This window comes from Sus scrofa, chromosome 14 (genome assembly GCF_054392235.1).
Source record: "Sus scrofa isolate SSC_HxYL_T2T_F1_AM1 chromosome 14, Sscrofa_HxYL_maternal_Yorkshire_Landrace_v2.0, whole genome shotgun sequence".
Taxonomy (NCBI): Eukaryota; Metazoa; Chordata; class Mammalia; order Artiodactyla; family Suidae; genus Sus; species Sus scrofa.
Window position 1 is genome coordinate 104,109,565 of NC_139396.1, and position 18,932 is coordinate 104,128,496.

General features: G+C 45.8%; 1 protein-coding gene across 1 annotated transcript; it reads right to left on the bottom strand.

Moving 5' to 3' along the window:
• Positions 1 to 4,211: 4,211 nt before the first annotated feature.
• PLAC9 (placenta associated 9) lies at positions 4,212 to 15,829 on the bottom strand. The gene is given in 4 exon segments (NM_001190209.1): positions 4,212 to 5,259; positions 5,740 to 5,878; positions 6,991 to 7,088; positions 15,664 to 15,829. Coding segments are annotated over 3 exon segments (303 nt in total). The 5' UTR covers positions 15,731 to 15,829; the 3' UTR covers positions 4,212 to 5,259; position 5,740.
• Between the last annotated feature and the right edge of the window lie 3,103 nt (positions 15,830 to 18,932).

Sequence of the window (18,932 nt, forward strand, 5' to 3'; positions counted from 1 at the left end):
GCACAACATACCAAAACTTAGGGGATGCAGTGAAAGCAGTGCTGAGGGAAATTTATAGCTGTAAATGCCTACATAAAAAAAAAAAAATCTCAAATCAGTAGCCTAACCTCCCATTTTAAGGAATTAGAAAAAAAAGAAAGCAACCAGAAGGAAGGAAATAATAAAGATTAGAGTGCTGATAAACAAAATAGTAGAAAAACAGAATCGATGAAACAAAAACCTTCAAAAAATCAAAATTAATAAACTTTTACACTGACAGAGGGAGAGAGGTAACTCAATTACTAAAATCAAATCAAAACGAAGACATCACTAACAACTTGATAGAATTGAAATAAAGGATAATATGAAAATACTGTTAACAGTTGTATGCCAACATATTAGCTTAGATGAAGTGGGAAAAAATTCAAAGTCTTGAATCTGACTCAGAAATACAAAGCCTAAATAGACCTATAAAAAGAGATAATAGTCAAAAACCTCTCAAAGGAAAAATTTAGAGTCAGGAGGGTTCACTTGTCAATTAAATGTTCAAAGAAAAAGTACACCAATCCTTCTCAAACTCTTCCCCCCAAATAGAGTTGAGAAAACTTCTTAACTCATTCTCTGAGACCAGTGTTATCCTGATACCAAAGCCAAGACATCGCAAGAAAAATGCAAAAAATTCTCAGTGAAACTCAATCAAACTGAATCTAGCAGTAAATTATAAGGATTAGACATCATGACCAAGTAGGATTTTTCAAAGGAATACAAGGAGCATTCAATATATAAAAATAAATCAATATAGTACGTATTATTAATAGAATGAAGAGGGATTAAAAAAACCACATGGTCATCTCAATTGATGCAGAAAAAGCATTTGAGAAAACCCAACATCTTTTCATGAATAAGAATAATAAACCCATGGAACTAAAAACAGAAGGAAAATTTATCAACCTAAAATAAAAGACATCTACAAAAATGCCCACCAATAGTAAAAAGAATAAAAGCTTTCCTCTAAGATCAGGAACAAGACAAAGATGTTTTTGTTACCACCACTCTTCAACATTGTATTGAAAATTCTAGGGAGTTCCCACTGTGGAGCAGTAGGTTAAGGGTCCCACTGCAACAGCTCAGGTGGTTATGGAGATACAGGTTTGATCCCTGGCCCAGCACAGTGTGTTAAGGATCCAGTGTTGCCATAGCTACAGCTCAGATTCAACTCCTGGCCTGGGAACTTCCATATTCTGTGGGTGTGCCCCCCCAAAATAAAAAGTTCTAGCCAGAGCTTTAGGTTAAAAAAAAAAAAAAAAAAAAAAAAAGGCATCCAAATTGGAAAGTAAGAAGTAAAACTCTATTCACAAATGACATAATCTTATATATAGAAAGTCCTAAAATATCCACAGAAAACCCATTAGCGCTAATAAATAGATTCACAAAGTAGCAGGATAGGATATGTGATCAACCTAAAAGTCAGTTATATTTCTATACATGAGCAATGAACAATTTGAAAGTAAAATTAAAACAATTCCATTTATAATAATCTCAAAAGGAATAAAATACTTAAGGCTAAATTTAACCAAGGTGGTTTAAGACATATACTGGTAAATACAAAAAATAGAAAACATCCTGTACTCATGAGTTGGAGGACAATATTGTAGAGATGGCAATACTCTACAAATTGATCTATAGATTCAATCCAATCCCTATCAAATTCTAACTTTTGCAGATGTGGGCAGGCTAACCCTAAAATTCATGTGGAATTGCAAGGAACTGGTCCTCAAATAGCCAAAACAATCTTTGGAAAAAACAAAGTCAAGAGCTCATACTTCAAAACTTACTACAAACCTACAGTAATTCAAACAATGTGATACTTACAAAAAGACAGACATATAGAGGAGTTGCCACTGTGGCACAGTGGGTTTAGAATCTGACCGGTGGCTTGGGTTACTGTGGAGGTGTGGCCTAGATCCCTGGCCTGGCGCACTGCGTGAAAAGATCTGGCACTGCTGCAGCTGCAGCATAGGTTGCAGCTGTGGCGTAGGTTGCAGCTGTGGCTCAGATTCAGTCTCTGGCCCAGGAACCTCTAATATGCTATAGGTGCAGCCATTTGAAAAAAAAAAAAAAAAGAGGCATTCCCATCGTGGCACAGTGGAAACGAATCCAACTAGGAACCATGAAGTTGCAGGTTTGATCCCTGGCCTCGCTCAGTGGGTTAAGAATCCAGCATTGCCATGAGCTGTAGTATAGGTCGCAGATGCTGCTCGGATCTGGCATTGCTGGGGCTGTGGCGTAGGCTGGCAGCTGTAGCTCTGATTAGACCCTTAGCCTGGGAGTCTCCATATGCTGTGGAAGCAACCCTAATAAGCCAAAAAAAAAAAAAAAAAAAAAAAAAAGATATAGAACTGTGGGATAGAATTGAAAACTAAACCTAAACACCTATGCTCAATTGATTTTTTTTTCTTTTTTTTTTTTTTTTTGGTCTTTTTAGGGTCACACCTACAGCATATGGAAGTTCCCAGGCTAGGAGTCAAATTGGTGCTGCAGCTGCCAGCCTACACCACCGCCACAGCCACAGTAATGCAGGATCCAAGCTGTGTCTGCAGCCTACACCACAGCTCACAACAACACTGGATCCTTAACCCACTGAGCGAAGCTGGGGATCAAACCTGTGTACTCATGGATAGTAGTCGAGTTCGTTACCACTGAGCCATTCTCAATTGATGTTTGACAAGGGTGCCAGGACATTTCAGTGGGGAAAGAATATCTCTTCAACCGAGTACAAGGGCAACTATCTACAAACCAGGTAATGAAGTTGGATCCCCACCTCACACCACATACAAAAATTAATTCAAAATAGATTTTAAAAAACCACTAAACTTAAAAACTAAAGCTATAGGCATTCCTATTGTGGCTCATCAGTAACAGATCCAACTAGTATCTATGAGGATGCAGGTTTGATCCCTGGCCCTGCTCAGTGTGTTAAGGATCCGGCATGGCCATGAGCTGTGGTGCAGATCACAGATGTGGCTCAGATCCCACGCTGCTCTAGCTGTGGCATAGGCTGGCAGCTGCAGCTCCAATTCTAGCCCTAGCCTGGGAACTTCCATAGGCCATGGGTGCAGCCCTAAAAAGCAAAACAAAACAAAACAAAAAAGAACTAAAGCTATAAAAATTTTGGAGGAAAAGACAGAAGTAATATGACAATAGACTCTTAGATATGACACCAAAAGAATAAGCAACAACAAAAAAATTAAATTGGAACTTCATCAAAACTAAAACTTCTGTGTTTCAAAGGACGCAAAGTAAAAATACAACCTACAGAATAGGAGAAAACATTTGCAAATCATAATTCTGATGAAAACCTAGTATCCACAATACATAAAGAATTCTTATAACTCAAAAACAAAAAGACACTCTATTTTTAAAATTGGACAAAGGATTTGAACACTTTCTCCAAAAAAGACACACAAGTGGTTGACATATACATGAAAAGATGTGCCGCATCTAGTCATTAAGTAAATGCAACTTAAAACCATGAGATACCATTTTACACCTAGCATAACTATAATCAATGTGTTTGGGAGGATAAGGAATAATTGAAAACCTTATAGAGGTTTTCAATAGAGGAGCTTCTGCTGTGGCTCAGGGGGTTGAAGACCTGGTGTTGTTTCTGTGAAGATGCAGGTTTGATACCTGGCCACATTCAATGCGTTGAGGATCCACCATTGCCACAAGCTATGGCAGAGGTGGCAGATGCAGCTTGGATCCAGCGTTGCTGTGGCTGTACTGCAGGCCTGCAGCTGCAACTCCAATTTGGCCCCTACCTTGGAACTTCCATATGTTACATGTGCAGCCATAAAAAGAAAAGGAAACCTTACATATACATTGCTAGTAGGAATATAAACTGGTATAGCCACTGTACAAAAACAGCTTGGTAGTTCTTTAAAAACTTAACACAGAGTTAACTATTTGACTCAGCAATTCCTTCCTTAGTTATAGACCCAAGAGAAATGAAAATATATATCCACACAAACTCATACACAAATGTCCATAGTATTATTCATAATAGCCAAAAAGTACAAACAATGCAAATGTCATTGATAATTGAATAAAACATGGTACATCCATACAATGGATTATTCAGCCATCAACAGAAACGAAGTAAATGGAGCACTGACTGATACACGCTACATACAACACAGATGAATCTTGAAAACATGCTAAGCGAAAAAAAGTCTGACACAAAAGGCTATATATTTTATGATTCCATTTATATGAAATGTCCAGCATAGGCAAGTTCACAGAAAGAGAAACAGTAGTGGTTGCCAAGGGTGGATGGGAAGGGGAAGGGGAAGTGACTGCTTATTAGTATAGGGTTTCTTTATGGGGTGATGAAAATTTCTGGAATTAGAAAGTAGTGATGGGAATTCCCGTTGTGGCTCAGCAGAAACAAATCTGACTAGCATCCACGAGGATGCAGGTTCAATCTCTGCCCCCGCTCAGTGGGTTGAGGATCTGGCATTGCCTTGAGCTGTGATGTAGGTCACAGATGCAGCTCAGATCCTGCATCACTGTAGCTGTGGCATAGGCTGGCAGCTACAGCTCTGATTCGACCCCTAGCCTTGGAAACTCCATATGCCATGGGTATAGCCCTAAAAAGACCAAAAAAAGAAAAAGAAAGTGGTGGTAACTGCATGACATTGTGCAGCCACTGAATTCGTACCACTCAAAATGGTTAAAATTTTGAATTTTATGTTATGTGAATTTTACCTCAATATAAATATTTTTTAAAAGTTTAATGTGCACACAGATCCCCTGGGGCTCTCATTAAAATGTAGATTATGATTCAAGAGTTCTGGGTGGGGTCCCAAATTCTGCATTTTTGATAAAAACTCTCCAGGTGACACCACATGGTTCACCCATGGCCACATTTTAAGTAGCAGAGCTATTCAAAGGGCCCTTCTGCTGTGTTGAGAGCTGTGTTTCTAGGCCTCAGGTGCCTAACTTCTTTTTTATGAATCAACCCCAACCTCTCCACCCCTATAAATAAGGAGGACAGAAGCACAGACCAACTGGGGCTCCCAGGTCTGAGCCTGCATGGGGTGTGAGCCTTGGGGCATGGGAGCAGATGGAGTAGGGGCTGTGGCTGCAGGGTCATTGTCAGCAGACACAGGGGACAAAGGAATAGCTTTCCTTTTGCACAAAGCTGAGGAAGGCAGGCCAGAAATGCATGGCTCTGTTCTCAGCTGCTAGGCAACTCAGGCTCCGGTGCTCAAAAGCAATCTGAAAGAAAGGGGGACGGCCTCTGAGTGAGCAAACAGGGTGCTGAAAGCTCTCCCCTCCCCTCCCAGTCCCTTGGGGACTCCTGTACCAGGACCACAGGGCTCAAGGAAGGAGAAGATGTCAATCCCTCCACTGCCCATCAGAGGGAGGCCAGGCTTCCCTGAGAGGGTTTGGTGGCAGGAGAGGAGTGGAAGGGAGATGGAAGGAGCTCTGAGACAAGTAAGTGGCCAGGGAAGGAGGCAGCTGCTCTGAGGTTGGTGCTGAGGGTAGAGCTCTTCCAGGAGCCCTTACCCGATGCTGGGCTGCAGCAGCCCCAGGGGTGGGGGCAGAGAACACTTGGGGTGAGTCGGGGGGATGCCTCCCACTTCTGTCCCAAGGAGGAGCTAGAGCTTCCTTGGCTTGTCCAGGCTACTTGGGGGGGTGGGGAAGCAGCCATCCCCATCCCACTTGCTCAGCCCCAGGTACTGTCATCTCTGCTACCTTAGCTGCTGTCTCCATCTCCAAGGAGGTCGGGGATTGGGCTAAAGGGCCCTGGGGGCAGGTTCCAAGCCAGCTCCTCCAGCTGACCCAGCAGGCCTTTCACTTCTGCCTCCAGATGCTCCACCGTCTTCTCCACCGTCTAGAGCAAGGAGAGGGGTGGGGAGGAGCAGAAGACAAGAGTGGTGCCAAGCCCTGCTTAATCAGCCACATCCTAAGGAACACTTGGCAGTCCAGTTGGGGGGTGCTGTGGGGAGAGAACTGGGTGCCAAGGCACCTGGGTCCTCCTAATTCAGGCTCTGCCCTGGCCTGCCTCTCAGTTTCCCAGATGACAAAATCCTAGGGGCTCACTCTCTAAGGCCACTCCTGGCTCTGCACACAGTGATTTCATTCAGTCTCTGGTTCTTCATGGGGGGACTTTGGGATTCCTTTTTCTCTTTCAAGACTTCACTGCTGTGAGTTCACGTTCCTTTTGTTGCCCTGCCCCCTCGTGGCAATTCTGCCAAATGACAGTTTGGGGATTTCGAAATTTTCTTTATGGGGGTTCTTTTCTTGTGAATGAACCCCATTAGCAGTCTGGTAAAACCTACAGACCCTCCCACTGGAAAAACGCTTTCATCAAAAAAATAAAACATAGGATTTCCAAGGACATCAATTTAATTAAAATATTATTAAAGCATTAAAAATAAAATTTATTTAACAACTTATTTAAGTAGCAAGTCTAACAACTACTGAAATTTTGACATACCAATTAGAATAAATGATATGTTGAGATATACACAATGACTATAATGTGATTAAATTAGCTGATTTCTACTGATGACAAAGTCATAGTACTGTTAATATTACTATGATTTGTTGTCTACATTTATAATGAATGAGAATACTAAATTTCAGTGAAAGCTTTCTGAAAATAAAGTGCAATTTTTTCCCCACAGTAGTTATGGACGCCAGGTTACAAACTGTGGCTGGATAACAAAACAGTGACTGAATTTCAAACTTCTTGTCCAGATTATGCAGAGATCTCTGGCTGGAGATAAGTAAAGCCTGGGGCGGGAGGGAAGCAGAGTTTGTTGGGGGCCCGTGAGCCTAAAAGCCCAGGTAGAGCAGGGAGATGTTTAATATGGTGGCCAGGGAGCAGGATTGGCCTAGGTTTCCTCAATCTTCCCAAGCAAGTTTGGCCTGAGCCCTCCAAAGCCACCAGCCTGGCAGGTGGTTCTGAAGCTGCAAGTCCCCCCAGGTCACCCTCATTACCTCCTCTATGACGTTCAATCGGCTGTGGATAGCCATGTATCTGTCACATGCTGTGCTCCGAGACGGGTCTCCTCCAGAGGGGATGAAGGGTTCAGCAGCTGTGGGAAAACAAGTCTTGTCACTATGGGGCCCTCACTTTCCCTGTAACACTGGAGACTCCTGCAAAGTACTGGGCTCAGGAGAGGTGGTTCCTGAAAACTGTCCAAGGAGAGGCAGAGGAAGGCACAGGGTGGGTCAGCATACAAGTGTGGGGCTGCCCCAATCACTCCCTTGTCTCTAAGACCCGTGGTCATCTACAGACCCAAGTGGGCTTCCTCAAGGAGGTGCTGCCTGAACAAGTAAGGTAAGGAAGGGATCTACCAGGGGCCCTAATAAACCAATCATGATGCTTGTTTAGGGGTTTATTTTAATAGAAGAATCACATAGTCATATATGAATTTTAAAAAATACAGAGAATGGATTGGAGCGATTTGTCTTTGAGGGCAGGAAGTTACCAGTTATCAGTGTAAAAAGTGATGAAAGGAGACAGGAGCCATAGGAAGAAAATGCATGGAGATACTTTACTAAGAGCACAGACACTGGTGAACAGTTAGTAACATCTGACATTTGACCAGTACTCACTATGTACCACACAAGGTGCTAAACAACAACCAATTATCCCCAATTTACACATAAGGAAATCGATGCACAGAGGAATTAAATGCATGTCCAGTGTCACACAGCTAGTAAGCGGAAGATCTGAGGTTCACCCTGTTCAACTCCTGACTCATTTTCTTACTTAACAATGGTTCCTCCTTGGATATTTCTGGCACCACCAACCCTCACACGGAAGTCTGAGAGCCCCAGTTTTTGCTTGTTTCATCTTTTTAGGGCCACACCCCTGGCATGTCGAAGTTTCCAGGCTAAGGGTCAAATTGGACCCCTAGACCTACGCCACAGCAATGCCAGATCAGAGCCTCATCTGAAAGCTACACCACAGCTCATGGCAACGCCAGATCCTTAACCCACTGAGCAAGGCCAGGGATCGAACCTGCATCCTCATGGAAGCTAGTCAGATTTGTTTTTGCTGAGCCATGACAGAAACTCCTGAAAGCCCCAGTTTTGAGCTCAGGTTGCAGTGTTGGAGGCTCCTAGATGCTCTGGGGGCATCTGAGTTGGCTGGAACTTTGGAGCACATGGACACTCAGGAAGGAGGATACTGCCCAGAAACAAGAAGCAAAGAGATTTAAAGAGGATGAAACATTAGTACGGCCTAAAGCAGAAGGGAGGTATAGCACAACAAAGATTGAAAAACAGAGCAACAGAAAAGTTAATGCAGAATTGCACCCCCAGTACTGTCAGCAGAGAGATGGAAGCAGAGCAAAGTCTAGACCCTGGTGGGATGAGAAGGGAAGGATAGATCAGAAGAGAAACTTAGATCCTGAAAAATATTTCCATGAAGCTTGGCTGTGAAGGAAGGGAGATCAGATCACAAGGTCTAGAGAAGTGTTCATTGTGGTTGTTTCCAGGTTTTTTAATGATGAAGAAAATAAACCATGCTTATAGTCCGAGGACAGGCAGAAGACAGGAGAACAGAAAGAATGCATTTCCTGAAGACACGTGAGGCCTGGAATCCAGAAATGGTGGTAGGGGCCCAGGGCAACACATGGAGGGAAGAGAGAGGACATGCAGCAAAACTGGGCACAAAAGTTCTGCCTAAAGGGCCAAGAAGTTGAGTGAGTCCCATTTGACGGGATCTCTTCACTTGGTAAAGTAAGAGGTGAACCATCTGTTGAAAATTCATATAGAATTAGGAAAGAGGAGAGTTATTTGTAAAACGTTCAGGAATTCTGAGTGGATTGTTAGATATAGCCACCAAAGTGGGAGTCACCCTGAGAGTATTTCCACTGTGGAAACTGACAAATGCTTTATTTTCTGAGAGCAATGTGGGCATCTGAAGCAGAGTAGGGGTAAGAGTTATTAGACTTGATCTTTGTAGACACAGAACTCTTATAACTCTCAGACGCTCAGTATTGGCTGGGATGGCCCAAGGGGACTTTATATAAAGTTGCCCAGAAGATTGGCAGGTCTTAAGGTAAGGACAGAGAGGGGAGCCATTTTGCTAGTGATGAATGTGTAACTCTTGACTTGCCCAAGGTCACACAGTCAGCAAATGACTGGACTCCAGGCACCCTGGCCTTCTCCTGGCCCCACCTCAGCAAGATGACCTTCTGGAGCTCTACAGAATCTCCATGCCCTGATGTTTCCTGGTCTATCTGGATCCCAACACTTCCACTCAGGGGATTTTTTTTTCAGAGAAGTCTTTCAGAGTTCCATAACTGAAATATAGAGGGAATGCTATGAGATCTTGGCTTTACTTCAAAATAATCCAGGCCTGGGAGTGGGAGGAGGCATGGGCGGGAGAGCTGAGCAAACAAGATTGGCCAAGATTGATCACTGTTGAAACTGGGTGACTGGGGCGGGGGGCGGGGAGGGGGGTTGTTCCACTATTCTACTTGTGTACATATGGTCAGAAACCATCGTGGGCTTCACGCATTGATATAAAACATTTAGGATGGGGAGGTGGTCTGAGAAAGCCCGTCTGGAGGGCTGTGCTCCATTCTGGGCCACGCATCATGAGAAGGCTTTTGACAGGCAGAGGCAGGTCCAGAGGGGGCCTTGGTGAAGGGAGTCCAGATTTTGACTCGTTTGTTTCAGCTGGATAAGCACTAAGGGGCAGGAAGAGCTGCTCTCCCCATGCAGAGGGCTGCCTGGGAAGAGGGGGTCTGTCCTGGTTTGGGTCTGAGTTCACACATTCTCTGCAGGCTCCTCCCAGGGGCCTCTGGCCAAGCGCCTGCCCTGAGCCCCACCTGCCCCTCCCAGGCCCTAAAGTCCTCTTCCCCTCCTCCCAGCTTCAGCCAAGAGGAAGCAGCGTGACCCTGCCGGCCAAGCGGGGCTCTGCCAGGCCGCGAAGTCACGAACAACACGTGCCTCCCCTCCCTCAGCCTAGAACATCCTGTTCTCTGTGCTCTGCGATGAGGCCTAACTTGGCTCCCAAACCCCTCCAGGGAAGAGGCTGGGCTGAGGCTCTCTCCACATCACACGGCACTAATCCGTCACATCTGGACACAACCTCGCCCTGGGCTGCACCACACAACTGTCTGTGAGCTCATCCAGGCCCCCTGAGGAGCTCTGCTGAGAGTGCTGGGGCAGAGCCAGGGTGGGGCCGTACAACCACTGGCACCGCTCCCTCCCTGACGGGGTCCTCACAGCACTGACCGTAACACATGACAGCAGAAAACACACTGGAGACCCCCATTCTCAGCCACAAACTGGTGTGGGCCCATGGGAACTTTCCCCTGCCCTGAGTCTTCTCTGTTAACACGAGGTGGGAGGAGGGGAGGCACTGCCTCCCAGATGTAACTCATCCATGATTGCCTCTGTCTTTCAGGCCTCAAAAATTAGTGACAACGACAGAACCGGCATGAGTCAAGGACAAATTGCTTCTTGGCCCAGAAGCTCCAACGAGGCAAGAACAGGGCAAGAACTTCCTTTCCTTTGTGCTTTCTCACCCGCAGAAGGAGGCTCATGATAATACCAGTTTCACAGGGCTTTGGGGAAGCTCAAACCAGAGGAAGAGCAGGGGAGGCTGAAGAATGATCATGACTTACCACAGGCAGCCAAGGCTGTGGTTCCCAGTGTTCCCTTTCTTCCTCTGGCCCCACCCTCCCGGCCCTGGCCAGTTGGGAAATAGACCTTCTTGGATGCCAGTTATTTTCCCTGGCCAGGCTCCAGCCCAGGGCCTATTTGTGCCCTTGGACAGTGGGTGGAACATGGTGAGAGCAGGCAGCTGGTGGAGGCCAGAGGCCCAGCTGAGACACCAGGCTAGCCTTTCCAGTTAAAGGGACATGGCCACTGGCCATCACCCACCAAGGCAGGAAGTACAGCCCCTTCCCACTGACAGGCATAGGAGACCTTTTGTCTCTGGGACCCAAACACTAAGAAAGCACACAACTCGAATGACTTCTGACCTTGAGAGGTGCTGCTGTGCTTCTGGATGACAAAGACAGTCTCTGCTGTGACCAGTCACACCTGTCCCTTAGGGGTTAATTCTATTTGACCATATTCAATATAATAGTATAATAAATTTGACCACATATTTACATTAAAATTTGTGGTTCCTTCCAAACCAACAGTGGTTTTTGATTTTTCTTTTTTAAGCAGAACAACACTATTTTCAAACTCTAATCTGTAGGCCTGCTCTGGCTAAAACAGGAGAGGGGCCCTCTAGCCCCTAAGAGGGAGCTTAGACACTGAGGAACATTTCTGTGTTGTTTTGCTTTGTTTGGGGAGTGATATGTTCTGCCTGCTTTGCACGCTGGTCATTTTCCAGATGTGGATTCAAACCTCGACAATCAACTCTGAGAGCTTAGCAATCTCATTCCAATACAGTCAGCATCTGGTTAAGTGAGAATATAGGCTAAGCTGCTGTAACAAAGAGCCCCCTCAGTCACACACGCCTTTTTTTTTTTCCTCCCATATCATCAGTTCAGAATAGACTGGCTGGCAGTCAGGGCTGGCAGGGGCTTCCTGTCCCTGAAGCCATACAGGAACCCAGATTCCTTCTACTCTGGAATACAGTTATTTTATAATCCACTGGGTTATAAAGTACTATTACATTCCCGAACCTCCACCATGCTGAGGTCTAGGAAGCCATCCAGGATAAACCTCTCTCCATGTGCTGTGAACAGAACATGAGGTTGGGAGTCAGAGGCAGAGTCTCACCTCCACTGCTTACTGACTGTGCTCTTTGCCTCTCACTCAGCCTCGTCTGTAAGGGATCTGCTCTAGCTACTTGGAAGGACTGCTGTGTTGATCCAAGGGGATCCCACACTCAAAGTTGCCTTGGAACCGCTAAGTGATGTGCAAATGCCATGGAGGACATTCACCAGGTGGGCTGGAGACTGAGCAAGTCAGTGAAAGCCCCTCCGCGTGGAGCCAGTAGTCTCTGCTAGATCACTCTGATCGGGTCTCTTCAAGATGGGGAGGCATCTACTCTAGGACTAAACCTGTGTGGGGGTCTAAGGGATGCTTGAGAGAGGCTCTTCCAAAAAGCACACAGAGGGCTCAGAGCTGACCGGGTTCTCTGGGCTCTGCTACAAGCTAATCCTACTTGCTGGATCCTTGGTTCTTCACCTCTAGAATGGGTACAACCACATTCTATACTGGCAACTACTATTGATTTGTGATCACTTATTATGACCCAGGCTTTTTGTAGAGTACTTACAAGCATTATCTCATTTAATTCCTCTGTGAGCTCAGTACTCTTACATTCACTTTTTTATAGATTAGAAAACTGAAGATAACATGCCCAGGACTACAGGCTAGTAGGTGGCAGGAATAGGATTTGGATCCTATCTGCCTAACACTATATATTCTGTGTCATGGCAGTTGTGCAATGAGTTAAGGGCCTCCTATTTTGGGGTTTCAGCTGCCTTCTCTGTAAAATGTGGGGCTGGACAGGTATGAGGCTAAGGGGATTTGTACCAATGCACTTGCACCTGCCCTGAGGCCCCACAAGAGCCCAACTGTGTACATTGGATTGAATTGTCTTTGAGCAGCAGTTCACTCCCTACAACATCCATTTTTGTAAGAAGAAATGCTGTGATCCTCACCATAATCCTTCAGCATCTTCCTCTTTCACTCAAAGCAAAAAAGCAGAATCCCAATGGAAAACCCAAGTCCGTGAGGACTTGGAGTAGTGGCAGTGAGAGCTTCCCCTGTGGGCCCCCTGGCATGGGTGAGAATGGTTAGGACTAGGCTCTAGGACTTCAGATCCCTCTGATAGCAAAATAGGAAAGGAATGCAGCTGAAGCCTTAACATTAAAAAAGTTCTCTACGAGTAACACAAAACGGTGTGCATCACTCAACACAAAGAACTTTTCAGATCACTACGAAAAATCCCAATGTGACACAGTGGGCTAAGTATCCAATGTTGTCACTGCAGCAGCTTTTGGGTCACTGCTGTAGTGTAGGTTTGATCCCTGGTCCAAGAAATTTCACATGCTGCAGGTGTGGCCAAAACAAAACAAAAATCCCAGTGCCACAAATGAAATGTCTAAGACAATTCATGAGAATTAGTAGAAATGACCACAATGCACTGGAAGAGAAAGTCCAACCCTGGTAGTAATCAAACAAATGCAAATTAAAGCAACATATCATCAAAGTATTCTTGCAAAAAAAAAAAATTAACTGGAATTAGATGATGCTTCTAGCTCTAACTACCAGTTTATAGACCATAAAGGGGAGAGAAGAATATTTAAATGACACCCAGGGGATGTAATCAACTAAAATCTAAATGAGAAAAACTTTATAAAACTAACAACCCAGTTTCAACACATTTTAAGAAAAAAGGGGGGGGGATTTATTTACTAAAGAAACTTAAAACTTACCAAAAGGAACTTAACAGACATGATAACCAAAAGTAAGGTATGCATCTTAATTTGGATCCAACAAACCAAATGTAAAAACAGGACAGGACCAGGGATAGTTGAACAATAGATGTTTGATATTAAGGAATTATTGTCCATGTTTAGGGTATGATAATGGCATTGCAGTTATGTTTATTAAAAATTACTTAAAGCAGTATTTATAGATGAAAATATATAGTGCCTGGAATTTCCTTTAAAAAAATCTGAGGAAGGGGAGAGAATGTGGGGATGATAGAGGAATGAAGACTGGTTAAGAATCCATCCCTGTTAAAGCAGAGTGATGGGCGCATGGGGGTTCATTATACTATTCTGTGTTTACATCCAAAAGATTTGATAATCAAGTGAAGAAACACAATAGTATATTGTCTGAAGTCTGAAAAATTATACACAAAAATGTGTGAACTCAGTGTGACATTCCATGAACACATTTATATTTTCCTCTTTTTTAAAAATCTGTAGCAATGAGGGTGTATAATCAGAAAGAAAATCATATTTAAAGATGGCTTTAAATTAAAGCGCATATACCATTCATAGCAAAAGGGGCCACAAAAAGTCAGCTACTGTGAGCAGTGGCCAGCTCCTCCCTCTGGGGGAGCACAGACTGGGCTTTGTCCTCTCGGCTCCTGGAGGTGGGGACTTGGGAAGAAGGGGCAGGGGAGGAAGAGAAAAAAGACAGCATGTAGGCGGGCTCCATGCTGGGCTGGTCCCAGCCACTCCTCACACAGCCTGTGAGGAAGCAGCTGTTGGTCCTCCTTAGCCAACCTCAGTAGAGAAACCGGGGCTCAGAGAAATCAGTGGAGCTGAGAGGACAAGGGAAGAAGCCAATGCATGTTGACAGGTGTTCCATGCTGTGCCTTTCCATTTCATCCGGCACTGCAGGGCAGGTCCCCTTCTCCCCAACTTACAGAAAAGGAAACAGCCTCAGAGAGGTGTAGTAACTCACCCAAGGTCACGCAGCCAGGAGCTGCCAAGGATGAACACTGGCTTCAAACCTTTCCCCACAGTTCCCTGGGCCTGAAGGGGCTGGGCGTGGGGCAAGGGGCACTTCCATCTTAACACAGGGCACTTCACCTGGGCGCCTCACATCTACCCACCCCAGAGAGATGGGAGAACAGCCTGGCATGTGGGCAAGGGCCTGACTGAGGGGGCAGGCGCCCTGGATGCTTGGAGACACCTGAGCCCTCCCCTCACCTGTGCGACTGGGATGAGCACCAGCTGCCTCTGGCTGAGGCCTGCATGAGAACTTTGGTAAATGGGAACGTGGCTTGTAAACTGTGAAGTGCTGTAAGACCTTCAGAGTCTTAAGGTAGTAGAAGGAACATCCTTGAGTACAATTAGTACCTCTGCAGCCACACTGTCTGAGCCTCATCTGTGAGGGGAAGGGTAGAGGGGCCAGGCAAGGCAAGGAACCCAGTCAGTAGAGCACCCAGGGGGCCTCTCCCTCAGCAGTCCCCTCCCCAGCACCCACCCAAGGCAGCTTGGATCCTCAGGGAAGCTCTCTGGGAGGGATCAGCCTCCTCACCCAGACTGCAGAACCCCCTCAGGCCACCTGATAGGTAGGTAAATCAGTGGCCTCCAGGGGCCACCTGCCTGGCTTCTGACAGGCTCTGCGAGGTCAGGCTTGTGTCATCTGCCTGTTAGAGCTCAGCTTCCCAGGAAATTCCCCAGGAAACCAGGCCTGGGCATCTCTGCAGGCCCTCTGGCAGGACTGCCCCACCCTACAGACCTGATGGGCCCCTGCGGGATGCTGGTCTCTTCCTCTTTCCTCCCAACCTGGGGCTTTTGAGTTTCTCCACACTCTCTCTTCTTTTGGTCTTTCTCAAATCTTTCTCTTTTCCTCAATACCTTTCTCTCCATTTCTCTCTCCCCAACCAACCCCCTTTCTCTCGCCAGTTTAGTTCCTCTATTTCTTTGCTTCTCTTTCTGTTTGCCTCTCTTTAGAAACAGCGACCTCCTCTTTCTCTTTCCTCATTCATAGTTCTTACCTGTTACCTCCAAAGTCTCTCTCTGTTCCAGCCTCTCCCTTTATTTCTCTATTCTTCCCTCTCCTTTCTAATTCTCTGCCCCTCTGCCTTTATCTCTCTCCCTCTCTCTCTCTCATCCTCTCCTCTCTCCGCATCTCCCTCCTCCATCGCTCTCTCTCCCTCTGGCTCCATCTTCCCTCCCGCTCCTTCCTCGCCGTCCGAGGTCGGTCTTCACTCACCGGCGGCGTAGGCGCCCGCAGCTCGGAGCAGGGCGAGCCCGGCCAGAGCGCAGAGCAGGGGCCGCATGCTGCAGGCCGGTTGAGCTCAGCTAGTCGTCTGCCCGCGGCCGGCCTCCCCGCCCGGGAGGAAATGCTCCAAGTCCCAGCCAAGATTCCTGGGCGGCTCCGGGCTTTCTGGCTCGAGCGAGCCCGCCCCCTTCGGAGACCCCGCGGGCGGAGGGGCCTGACATGCCAGCCTCGGCGCCTCCCCACGAAGGGGCTGTGCTCTGAGCGCCCTGCACCTCCCCGAGGCCCCGCACGGAGAGGGCGATGGAACCAGAGCCACAGTGATTCGCTACGAGCCCATTTCACAGATTGAAGCTTCGAGAGAAGTGCCACCCACACCCGTGGCACAGGATCTGAATCCCTGACTGCACGGAGTGTGGAAGCTTTGCTCTGCCTCCCAGGAATAAGTAATCAACTCTCATTACGTATGGACAGTGTCTCCCTGAAAGGGAGGCTCGGAAGTGGTGTCTGCCTCCTGTAAAACTGGTCTAAAAGAGTAACAGGATTGTCAAAAGATGCTTTTCCAAGAAAGGTAAAATCATGGCTTTCATCCAGATATAAAATGGGCATGTGCTGCAGCTTTCATTTAACTCATTAAATGAAAGAACAAAGATTTGGAATATTAACATGAATGTGCAAATAGAAGTAAAACTGGTTTATTCCACACTTTCGAGAAGGAGAATTAATCTATAGACAATAATTTGTTTTCCAAACTTTTAAGATGGCTTAGCAGTGACAGGCCCAGAGCCCTAATAGAATCAGAGTGTTCAGCACACACTTAAGCTCTGTACTAGTGTTAGGTAAACTCTGAAGAAGGAAGGAAAAGAAATAATTCTCAAGATCACATATGCCGGCCCTTGAGTTCATGGTCTAATAACCACTGTAATATTCATGAACAATAGCTATGTTTTGATTGACTTATTCTACATATACCATCTAATCTTCACTGCACTGGGCTGCACTGTATGTACATTATGCAGATCAAAAACTTGAGGCTCAGAGTTGCTAAAGAGCCTTGCCAGTAGTCACACAGTGGAGTCAGGATTTGAATCCAGTTCTCCCACCTCTGCAGGCCAGCCAGTAGATAATAATATACACCGTATCCCCAAAAAGCCAGGATCTTTCTCCATTCTAAGCAAGCCCAGAGTAAGAGCTGGATGGGGTTCTCAGTTAACCTCAAATCATCCTTACCTCCCTCTAGTTTAGGACACAATAGTCAACCCTCACCCACAGTACACTCCTACATGACAAGAGCAAAAAAAAAAAAAAAAAATTAAGTTTTTTGGAAAACAAAAAGCAAAATCCACAGCCCTAACATCTGTATTACAGAGCCTTGGGTGCCTCGCCTCGCCTTGCTGCCAGTGGAGCTGCTTCATCATCAAGCCCAGAGGAGTATCTTTATTCAACAAGGGGTCCATGACGTAGGTTAACTAGAACCCTTGCAGATAGGGGCTACCTCTGCCTTCTCTGTTCCTGACTGTGGCTGTGCAATTGTCCAGTACCATCACCACACTAACCAAGTAATCCTTTTGTGACCTGCAGATTAGCACTTGTCATCTGCCTCTGTAAGGATTGAATCATGAACCACTGCAGCTGCTGACCCTCAACACCCCCTGCAAGAATTCAAGGAGGAGGAGTGAGGCACTCCGTGCTCTGGGAAAACTGGCAGAACAGGTCTTCGAATAGTTAGATATTTTCAGAAGATTTTATTAGCCCAGTGCTTGCATTTCCTTATATCCAGAAAAGCGCTAAAATCCCTCATGGTGACCTCTGCTCCTTGGGACTAGCAGTAACCTTCACAAGACTAGCAGTGACCTTCTGCAAAATGTATGCTTAATTGCCTGCACTTCCCCCCTTCACCAGTCACATATATCCTGACATTTCCCCACCACCTCTCTGGAGCAGTTTTGCAAAGCTATGTCAAATGCTGCTTCCCAGGCTATAGTCTTCATTTTGCCCCAAATGAAACTTAACTCACAGCTCTAACATTGTGTATTTTCATAAAGCTGATACTTCCTTCTCACTTCCTCCTCCAGAAAACAGCCTCAGGAACAGAAATCCAGGTTCTGAGTTCGTAGATCTTGGACAGAGACTTGGATCTAAATTTTTAAAAATCTCTCTTGGGAATTAGGATGCCCACATGAATTGACTCAGAAGAAGGCTTTTTTCGCAGGAATGCCAAGAATTTCTCACACTTGGTAGTGGGAAGTTGTCAAAGAACTGTCAAACCCACAGGGATTCTGGCAGCTCAGAGTGAATTGGCTGCCTAGTCTTTGAATTTACCAAAACACACATACATTACTTTCTTGTGGCAGAGGCACAAAATACTAAAACATGCAGGGTAAAACAAGACACCCCTCTGAGTCACTAACTCCCCTGGTGCTCGGTGCTTCCAACCTAGTCCCTTCAGCTGGTGCTTCCAACCTAGTCCCTTCAGCTGGAAGAGTCTACCTTCCTAGGGAGGTAGACTCCCTAGGAAGTCTACCTATCTAATGGATATTCAGGCACAAATGTATATACATGGGATTAAATAATAGATAATTTGGAATTTGCTTCTACATTCACATTCATCTCAGTCATAATATCAAATCTTAAAGATGGTTCTATGTTAGAATACTTAAATCTCAGACAGGCTGGGACCTGGGGCCTTGCTGCAGTGCTTGTACCTAACCAAACATCTCCTTGAGCAACAAAATACAAAGAAACTCTAAGGGACTAAAAATAACTGCATGAAGTGCACTTGGGGCAAATTATGAACAATAAGATACAAAAAGACCAAAAACCCAATGCCTCTTCTGAGGTGTCAAAGACACAAACAGGGTGTCAGGACCCAAAGCAGGATACTATGCATGCCCTCTGCACACAGCACCACAAACAGAGTGGGCAGGCCACCTAACCACCCCTCCTCCAGCCAGACCCATTGACCTGCTCCTACCTTCACCCCACTTAAGGGTCTAGCTTGCCATCTGTCAGGGAGCCAGAAAGGGAACCTGTTACTTGTTTTTACCCACTGGAGCTGAGTCCAAACAAAGCCTTGCCTGAATTTCTCCTCTGGCCTCTTAGCAATTTCTATTGATTAAATAGTCTAAGAACCCAGGTCAGTGACAAATCCATCTCATTCCTTTGAAGAGTTGCAAAATGTCTTATGATGGATGCACTGTTATTCCTCCCGACAAGCTCCTATTGATGGACATGGAGTTTGTTTCCTGTTTTTTGTTTTCTAA